The 10,555-nt window shown below is 45.1% G+C and overlaps 1 protein-coding gene across 2 annotated transcripts; it reads left to right on the plus strand.

Annotated features, from left to right (window-relative positions):
- The first annotated feature begins 705 nt into the window (after positions 1–705).
- Positions 706–7,539, plus strand: skp2 (S-phase kinase-associated protein 2, E3 ubiquitin protein ligase). Of its 2 annotated transcripts, none has more exons than XM_079179187.1 (10): positions 706–789; positions 1,402–1,646; positions 1,746–1,860; positions 2,401–2,544; positions 3,234–3,368; positions 4,026–4,124; positions 4,238–4,365; positions 5,702–5,753; positions 6,477–6,584; positions 6,660–7,539. In XM_079179187.1, exons 1-10 carry the CDS (start codon positions 776–778, stop codon positions 6,865–6,867), a joined length of 1,248 nt encoding a protein of 415 aa, XP_079035313.1. In that variant the 5' UTR covers positions 706–775; the 3' UTR covers positions 6,868–7,539. The 2 variants fall into 2 exon arrangements, with proteins under 2 accessions (XP_079035313.1, XP_079035314.1); XM_079179188.1 differs by having other exon boundaries at positions 1,749–1,860.
- The last annotated feature ends 3,016 nt before the right edge of the window (positions 7,540–10,555 follow it).

A 10,555-nucleotide genomic window follows, 5' to 3' on the forward strand; every position in this document is an offset into this window, starting at 1 on the left:
ATAGGAATTTATTGACAAAGAAGTTCTCTGGAAGGCAATGTGTTACTGAATAGTTACATGTGAAGCTGCTGTTACGTTTGTTAACCTCTACAAGGGGGACTTCAGAGTCCGACTGGCCCACTAAAATCCAGCTGGAGATAAAGTAGCACCCACACCGCAGCTCTGCTGGTGACAGTGGAAACACTGAACATTCAGAAGAAAAGTTGAAATATAACACGAATGTTTTATGCTTGAATGAGGTGGAAAAGTTGGTGTGTGGATAAAACAAAAAGCAGTGGAATCCTGACTTACATGAAGCATGTGGCTACGAGGCCCGCTGAAGCCTCTGATCCTCAGGGAGACCAGAGATGGTGGCAGACATCCACTTTGCTCCATGGAACAAACGGAATTGTCAGATTTATATTATGGTGCACAGCAGTGTGACAACGTTGTTCATAAGCTCTGAAACAGAAAAGGCAGAGGAGAGGTGGAGTGAGGATCTACTGACATACTGTATTTTGGCCATTCAATTCATGTTTTTTTCCATTAACCTCATTTGGAAGTCACAAATGCAAACGCTCTACTCGGCGTAATTATGGAAAAAGTGGAACGCCACATGGCCCGATCAGTGCAACGTGTGACGTAAGACGTACGGCGCAGACACGTCGGTGACGTGGTACTACGGGGCGCCTTGCGGCTCTCGGCGGTGAGTTTAAAGAGTCTCGGTTGGAGGCAGCGGTGGAAGCAGCGCTCTAACTTAACGAACACATTACCGGAGAGGTTTGAACCGGAGGAGATGCCAGAACACAGGTACGGCTACGACGCGTTTATACTCTTTGTTCATGTAAAACATTTGCACGATACCCTCGAGCTTTCTCCAACACTCGGTTCTTCACTCTTCAGCGTGCCGTCCATATGAAAACGAGCCGACACTACTAGCTGCTCACATTGTGCTCCATTTCAAGAAATACCGCTTATGTCTCTAACCACTGTGAGTCTGTAACGTTAGTCGTGTGTGCATAGTGTGTGTGAGTCTCCACTGTGGCCAGCTTTAGTTTAAAACTGAAGCTAATAATAGCGGTTAGTCAATGCCGCGCTTTCCTGTGAGCCAGGCCTCCGCCCAGGTCTACTTATTCCTCCTGTTTTAATGAAGTGTAACGCAATATGAGAATTAAAGTGGGACTGGATGCATCGCTTGAAATAGAAGTGACCACACATTTGCGTTTTCGTTTGCATTTAGAATTTGCGCGGTCACACCGCCGGCAGCAGCATCAATATGGCGGGCACAGAGAGGTGGTTCTCTGGAGGGAAAGCTAGCGTGAACTCGAGTCTCTGAGATGTCGCAGTAAAATGACAGCTTTCCATTGTTGTCTCGTTTGGTGTAACATTTTTGATGAAGTGTTAGTTTCTCCTTCCACCCAGCATGCCGCTGCAGGATCTGCCCTGCCTCCAGGGCTCCATGTTGTCTCAGGCCAAGAAGACCCACAAACGCAGGTCTAAAGGCGGCCTCAGTGAGGGCCTGGACATGGAATGCACCCCGACAGAGCTCATCCAGCAGTGGTCACCACTCCACAAGCACCAGCGGCTCACCAGCATGGGCAAAGAGAATGATGGCAACCAGTTTGTCCTTGCCAGGAGATCAAGGAGGAAGAGAGAATCCACATCATGTAGGAGAGCTCTTTGTGACCCCTTTGAGGAGCTCTGCAGTGTTTACTCTGTAGCCCTGATGAATTCCTACTGTGATCTTATTCCTTTAAATTTCCCAGCAGACATTGCATGGGACCATCTGCCTGACGAGCTGCTTCTCAGGATCCTCTTCTACATTCCTCTGCAGGACCTTCTTCGGATGTCAACAGTTTGCCAGCGCTGGCGTCGCTTAGCGTGAGTCTCTAATCACCAGTTTGCACTAAGGATTTTCACCGGAGTCAAATGTTTTCCTACCCAGCTTCTGTCCTGATTAACTGCTTCCATTCTTGTTAAGTATGTACACAGTTTGACCGTGTCACTTCTGTCCGTCATGCGGTTGCAGTCCCCCAAATGATTGACTAGTGCAGAGCTCAGACCCTTAATATACATTCGTATTGATTCTTTTCTGGTCGTCGGTTGGTTAAGGAACTCGTCACTAACGGGTAATGTTAGTCATTTGGGTCCTAAGAACCTAAAATATTCCTGATCCAGAGAAAACAATCCCACAACATGACCCCACACAGATGTGACTGGTAAAACCACAGTCAGATAGCAATGTGGATTCATCTGGATGCATGACACGGTGTAGTTTTAATCTGCCACTGATTGTGACAACACAGTGTAATACTTTCCCATCCAGGTAGATAGTTTCCACCTTTTGACTGTAGGTTTTCCTGATGTCCATGAACGCCACATATTGGTGTTAAACAATAAGCTATTAACTGTCTGTTCCAGGTTGGATGAGTCTCTGTGGCACAGCGTGGATCTGGAGGGGTTGACCCACATGGGTCCAGCTCTTCAGCAGGTGCTGAAGACCGGAGTCCGCATGCTGCGCTGCCCTCGCTCCTTCGTGGAAGAGCTGCACTTCACAGGCACAGGGTGAGTCCAGCAGCAGGGGCTGCTAAAGGGTTCATGTCTTCCAGGTTCAGTTTCTTGTTGAAAGAATAACTTCAGTGATATTCTAAATATTTTTTTTATTGTTCATAAATCTAATGAGCAGACCCAAACCAACAGGGAGTGTATCTGCTAACGAGCAGAGTGTGTGGATGTCTCTTCTTCCTCGGTCCATAGAGCTCCATAGAAACACATCAATGAGCCTCGCTGTTGCTCTGGTGACATGTTCCTTCATCACCATCAACACACACACTGTACTTTATTTAGACTCAGTCTCACATACACCGTCCTGCTGACTCAAATACTCACTACAGTGGATTCATCCGCTGCTGAAAATAGTCCCCAACAAACTCTCTTTCCTCCTGTCTGATAAAAGCGACAGTGACCAACTATATTGGGAAATTATTGAGCCATTTATTTAAAAAATGGGTATGTATGTAGTAGTTTGTTTTTTAAAGATTTACATCCTCAGTTTGAATCGATGGGCTAGGAGACAGCGGGAAGGGAAGTATTAACTATTTTAAAACGATGTGAACCACTGGAGGCTGCTGTTACATGGAACACTTTGTCTGCTCAGATGGAACCTTTCACAGCCCTCTAAAAGATGAGACTGGCACATCTTTAGTGAAAAAGATTGCAAACTTGATAGTATTGTTGTCTTTTCCGTTGTGCAGCCCTCTGCAGCTAGTTGTGATGGATCTGTCCAGCTCCATCATCCCCACCTCGTCTCTGGAGAGCTTCATCTGTCACTGCAGGCAGCTGGAGTATCTGAGCCTGGAGGGCCTGCAGCTCTCAGACGCCATCATCGGGTACGCTTTCAGCTCCAGCTCCACCGTGTTGCACTTCATCAGAGGTGTGACACGTGTTGCTGATTCGATCGCGGTCAACAAGCATACGTAACGTTTCTATGAGTCTACAGTTTACATTAAAACATGATGAATACATATTTAGGTTCTAATCCATTTCATTTACTGTGATCTATAAATGACACTGATGAGCTGGGCCCAGCCGAGTTTAGTATTTTCTGCTGGAAAATAATTACAATGATTGCAGTTTGCTACTTTTTTTTTTTTTTAATTTGTATTGTTGCTAGGTAACCACCGAGTGATTGCTAACGTTTACACAAACCACAAAGTGTACACTACTTAATAGTTAACGGTACAGTTTAAAGTTGGTGCTGCACTACTTGGCTTCAGGTCTTGGTAACTGCGGTTGGTGCAGTTTTTTTGGACTCGTTCAGGGTGCTCCTGCAGAGAGCGGACAAACTCAAGCAGCGCTTCAAAGACCTCGCTCATTGAAGCGTGCAGGAGCTTTGAAGGCACTGCGTTTATCAGGTGTACAAATGGCAGCGTAAATAGCAGCTACATGTGAATGTCGTCATTATTTGGAGTTACTATTGTTTTAGTGAGTCTTCTCTCGTGATATATATTCATATCTATAATCTTTTTGTCCTGTCTCTCCCTCAGCTCTCTGTCTAAGAATCCAAACCTGCTGCAGCTCAACCTGAGCGGCTGCTCGGGCTTCTCCGCTCCGCCTCTGGCTGACATGCTCGAGTCCTGCACCAGGTCAGTCTGTCATGTGTCAAAGTCCTGTTCTCCAAATAACAGCAGCCGCTTTCATTCATCCTCCAGCTCTGCCATTTACTAATGCGCTGTGCTTTTTGTGTCTTCCTCTGCAGCATGGAGCAGTTGAACATCGCATGGTGTGACTTCAGCAATGAGCATGTGAAGAGTGTTGTTGAGAGTGTGAGCTCTAGTGTTACTCACCTCAACCTCAGCGGCTACAGAGAGAACCTCACGCTAGACGGTAGGTGGGAGTGCTGGTGCTAAACCAGTTCATTACATGTCCATGAGTGTGTCCAGGGTCTTGTGTTCATCCTCTGCTCTCTCAGGTGTTGGTTTTCTAACGCATTCATACGGTTTGACTTCATGGCAACCCGCTCCTATCTACTTTGTGTTCATAATGGCAACACTCTGCACACTACATGTCTCACTACATCACTGTCTTCATCGATATCCACCAGGTTTGTCGTGAGATCTTCGGTCTCATAACCTTGTGTGTGGCTTTAGAAATTGGTGGCGGGTATATTTTTGGCCAATAATCCAGCTATTTAAATGATCAGTTAAATAATGTGGAACATGACTGAGGACTGGTGTCTCTGCCTCTCTGGTCTGGTCCAGCCTGCTACATTCATACCTGTTTCAAACCATATTGCTCAGTTAATGATGCATTACAGTACAAAAGCCTAAACGCATAGATGGATACAATACGTGACCAGCTGAAGGACAGGCCACGGCCTGTTGCACTGCTCGATCTCAATTCAATCGTCTCAGAGAGCAGATATTTCTTTTTCTTGCGATCCATCGGTAGTTCACTTCTTGCATAAAAAGACAGCACGTAATGGCTCAGGGAGTAGCTCAGATAACTAATCAGTACGGCTGTCTTTGTTCATTCCCAGGCTGGTTAGGCCTGAGGCTGAGTGTCCATGTGGCGTCGCACCTTTCTCAGAAGTTCAGATGCTCAATTAGAAGCGTTTCGAGGGGCCACAAATGAAAGTCAGAAAAAAGAAGCTGGGTGCCTCAGTTGTTCTCTTGGCAGCTGCATACGTTATGTGGAGCTTCAGTGTGCAAATGAACTAGCTCATGGACGGCTCAAGTCAGTTGTAGATTGAGAGACAGCACTTTTAAGTTGAAGCCAACTGGGACTTTAGTGTTGTTCCTACTCGAGCATGGCAGCGTGAGAGCTCCCAACACGAACAGCTCTCTGTGCTGTTCATTACAGTCTTCTCTGAAACACCAGAGGGCGTACAAACAACATGTACTGTGAAGAAGCAAGAAGACAAGAGTGTAACCGGCTAAACCTCATAAACCAACCACCAATTATCTGTAATCTCATATTCATGGACTACTTTGTTTCTTTATACAAGCCCTGTAAAGAAACCAGCTGCAGCACAATGGGCTGCTCATCAGCGGTACACTTGGAGCCGCTTCAGCCGTCGGTGACTGTCATAAATAATGACGGCTGTTCTGGTGTTGAGCATCTCCAACAAGTGGTGAAAGTGACACCTTGAACCAGACCAGGAGTACACTCCTTCATATTGAGCACTTTTAACGCCGTATAAACTTTCAATGTTTTCATACAGATGTGAAGGTGCTGGTGACGAGATGCCCCCATATTCAAACAATAGACTTAAGGTAAGCTTGTCATGTTCTACCTGTTAGCTGTACCGCTCTATCACCCGTTTCAAGTGTGTGTGTGTGTGTGTGTGTGTGTTGAATGTAGTAGTTGTTGAGACATTTTAGGCTATATCCTGTGTCATAGTGACGCTGCAATACTGCAATACGTAGTAGGATTCATCCACTGGGAACCATAAATGTACAGCATTTCATGGCATGTTTCAGCCTAGACCAAAGTGGTGGACCAGTGTGTGTGTGGTTATGGAAACGCTGGTTTTAAACGGTTGCGTCCTGGTGAAGTGGTCAGCATGTTGGGTTCAGTCGCTACAGTTGAAGTGCTTGCTAGCTTGTTTGGACGGCTCCGGTTTGTGATTGGACTGACTGGGAGCAATGGTTTCCAGCGTGTTGGTCATGGTTCAGAGAGTTTGATAATAATGACTTGGAGCCTCAAGCACCGGCTAAATACTGGCTGACCGTCCTTTATTCTGACTGTTGTGGCACTGCTTCATGGCCGCTGATGATGAGCTCTGTGATGTCATGCCTTCACTAATGTACATTGTTTGATGTCAGCTAGTGTCACAGTTTCACCACATGCCTTTACATATTTTGTGTTCTTTATAGTCAAGTCTGTTTTTAGTTGTCTGAGGCAGAGCACCGTTTGAAATCTCATGAGCTGCTAAACTCATGGACTTCACACACGGCTCAGAATCCAGCTGATGTAGCGCTATGTCTCTGTTACAGTGACAGCACTCTGCTGATGGCAGACAGCTTCCCTGTCCTCAAACAGCTGAAGGGTCTGCTGCATCTCTCCCTGAGCCGCTGCTATCACATCCACCTCGCTGCTCTCACGTGAGTTCCCCCGCCGCTGTTCCTGCTCCTGTTTCTGTTGAGTGACTAAACCTGACCGGACGGGTATTTTTCCAGAGACTTGGATAAGACGTTCCCCATGCTGAGCCTGCTGGACGTGTTCGGCATCGTAAACGGCAGCCACCTGTCCTCTCTGAAGAAGGAGATGCCTCGCGTCAGCATCAACTCCAGGCCGTTCTCCAGCATCGCCCGGCCCACGCCCGCCTCCAGACCCATCGGCTACTTCATGTGGAACAGGAAGTGCCGACTGAGGTTCAAACTGTAACCACCACACCTGCGTCTTGTTTTAAGCCGAGTTAGTTCCTGCTGCAGAGTGTTGGATCCTGCAGTGTTCCAACGAGCACACGCAGGGAGTCCAGTCCAGCGCGCGCTAATGGAGCCGTGTTTCACGGTTTGTTGCTGCTACGGGAGATGTTTTTAGTGTTGGCTGGCATTAAGGGTACTGAAGGTCACATACTGGGCCCTTCAGTACTGAACATGCACGCTTGTAGAGAAATGGAATACTTCATATAGGGAGCTCGGATTTGGATGTTTTGTCCGCTTCTTGTTGGAATGTGTTTAACATTTTAATGGATTTTTGAATCTGTTTTAGGTTCTAATAATGTGTTAATTTAAAATACTTTGTAAGGGAAACATGGTATAAAAGACTCAATTAGCAGATGTAAGATGTCAATGAATATTTGGGCCATTTGAATAATACTGAAAACAAATGTCTTCTCAGCTGTAATAATGAGTGAACAGATGATTTTAGAGTATAAAATGATGTATCTGGATCCATAGCTCTGTTGGACAGACTGTACATGTGTTCTGTATGCAGGCTTTTATGATGAGATCATTGTCACTGTACATGTGCTCTATATCACCATGGATATGCTGTATAAATATATCATTCAAATGAAAGATGCACTGTAACTTGTGAACTGAGTCTTAAGAAGTAAACCACTGAATACCCAAACTGCTCTGTGTCTGAGCTTGTTCTCATGGGTAAACAGGACGGTGTCCTCTCTGCAGGACATGTGCCAAAGTGCATACCCAGCACTATGCCTTGCAGCAGGACCACACACACACACACGACATCCTCTGTCCCGGGACCCTCACATCAGAACAGGAGGAAACTCTCCAAAAACCCTTTAACAGGAGAACAGAGGAAGAGACCTCAGAGAGCAACAGAGGAGGATCCTCTATCAGGATGAAGTGATAGACGTCATGTGTACTGAACAACATTACAGAGTTCCAACACGTTCAATGCTTATGACATCAATGATTCATGTGATAATAGCAGAATAGAGCAATGACTACTAATGGCAGCAGTGGATATAATAGATTAATGATAATAAAAGCAGTAAGAAAAGTGACTAATAATGGTAACAGTGGGTGTTAGCCTAGCTAAGATGCTAACCGGCACTCAGCCACGGCAGCGAGCGTTTTTCCTCCGTAGTCCGAAGGAAAGCTACAACATGGTTTTTATTTACAATTTGTATGAATCAATTCATTAAATTAATTTGTGGGGCAACGAATTAACTAGATTTTAAATATTTTGTTTTTATACAAATTTAAAGTAAAATAATTGCTAAATGGACTGTACTTGTATTTCTCTTTTCTAGTCTTCCGACCACTCAAAGTACATGTCGTCATTCACCCATTCATACACGGATGACTTGCCCAAGGACACATGGACTAGTGGAGCTGGGAATCTAACCGCCTCCGATTGTAGGACGACCCTGCTTTAACCTTTATGGGCATATTTAGTAGCATCATGCATGATTAGGAGTACGTTCCTTTCTAGGACAGGTGTCTGCAGTGGAAATGAAAGGATTGCTTCACTCAAATTTCAAATCAGCTTTTACAGCTTTTCTTTGGATTATTTCTGTTAGAAAAATTCACGCAAGACCGATGGAAAATCACTAATCAATTGGCCATTTATTCTTGCAAGAAGGAGACAGAGTTGATTCACATACAGTATACATGGATCAAGGCTGCTCAGAGGTCTGACTCTGAGCCTCGGATATTTATACCAAGTAAACAATACAGTGTCACAGGCAATACGTCACGAAAGCATAACACACACACAAAATGGCGTCCACGCCATGTAGTAGTCAGGAGGCTATGTTCTCATAACATAGCTCTGTACCCATCTTAACGCTCCCACAGTCCTTATTATCATTTCAATCCAGGACATGCTGCTGAGTGTTCTTTCGCATAGACTAAACAACTGTGGTGAGGCAGTTCACACAACAAGGACACATAAGGACACCAAGCTTTTAAAGCACACCTTAGAATTAGTCATTTAGATTTTCCCCAACAATTTCTCACAACCCTTCTCTACCACTGTAGAGCTATTTTATCATTTAATAATTTTTCTTAAATACACACAGGTGTATTATAATTTATAAAAATATTTTTCCCATTATCTTATTTTCTGTGTTCCTCAGTTGCTCTGCTTCCAGTGCAGCTTGTTTTAAGTAGAGCTTTTATCCAATCAGATTTCACCTCTGTGTCTCTAGGTAGAAGAGAGGCCCGAGGCCTGCAGACTCACCAGTGAATCCATGTGCAGTTTAAGTGAATGGGGACGATATTGTTGATTGTCATAGTCTTCAACCAATCAGATCTTTAGTTTAACATGTTGGGCGTATTCTTTGACGTGCCAGAGCGGCTAGCTGGCCTGCAAGCACATCAGCATTAACACACAGCTCAGGCTGCAGTGAGGTGCAGTGTGTGCTGTGATTGGTCAGTGGGCGAACACGTGACTATTAAAACGAAACTTAACTTGCCAGCAGAGCTTAGTTGGAGGAGTAAGAGTTCAAATTGAAAGATATGGAAGAAATTATAACATTTTTAGGGTTTTGCTTGGTGTAGTTTATTTATTTTTTGACCTCAAAAAAAGTAATTACACTCAACAGCTGAATAAGGAGGAGAAACGGATTTAGTGGCGGAGTTACTGACAACGCCTTTCTCAAGAAAGACATTTCAGGAAAAGCTGGACATCCTAAGAAATGGTCAGTCAACGCCACAGCTGGCAGCCCTGACTCAGCAGGAAAAGGATTTGTATGAACGGTGTTTCTTGCTGACAGCGTCGGAGAAGCGTTGCACATTTTATGGCTGGTTTGGAGCTATGCTACGCTAACCGTAGCATTTGAAAACTTTTGGAGAGACTCGAGTGGATCTACAACTCAACAAACACGTTCGCAGGGAAACATCTCCACAACCGCGGCCCGACGTGCGGCCTGGGCCGGCCGGCGGGCGCCCCGGCGGAGGTGGGATCCTGGCCCCGCTGCGAACCGCTGCGACCGGTGAAATACAACTGAGGAGGCTCGACTGTCATCACTGGCTCCATGAATCGAGAAGGACTTCTTACTGGAACTGAAACGATGTACTGGGATTCAACTCTTTAAGTTTCGGTAAGTCACAAACTGTGTTAGTGTTTTTACATAGTAACGTTACTACTGTTCATTTGTCTATCGTGTTGTTTTTATGAATAGTATTTGAATGGCTCGTGCTCTTGTGTGGTGGAATCCGTGGATCCGCTGCAGGTTTGCTGGATTGATGAGTCATAATGAGGTTATTAGGAGGTAATTCAACTGTAGTAGGACAGCACAGAAGGCCCAGGTATAACATGCACGGCCCGCCACTGCTATATATATACAGAACACACATACCTATATTTGTATGCATACACACAAAACTGATAAAAGACTAAACTCCTGTGATTAATTACACAAATACTATACAAGAAGTACAAGCATTTCACTGTTAGCGCTGTTAGCTCCGTTAGCATTTAGTCATCCGGCTCAGTCATTGCCATGTTGAGAGCCGTTGAGAGGCAATCAAAATGCTCCGTCACTCCTATTCAGAACCTTTAAAAGAGTGGATCTGCAGTAACATGTCTCCTGTGATATATTATACCTGTATATGACTCTATGAGATAGTTAATACTGAGGCATCGCTGTGTAAGC

The sequence above is a fragment of the Pholis gunnellus genome (assembly GCF_910591455.1).
Source record: "Pholis gunnellus genome assembly, chromosome: 18".
Classification (NCBI taxonomy): Eukaryota; Metazoa; Chordata; class Actinopteri; order Perciformes; family Pholidae; genus Pholis; species Pholis gunnellus.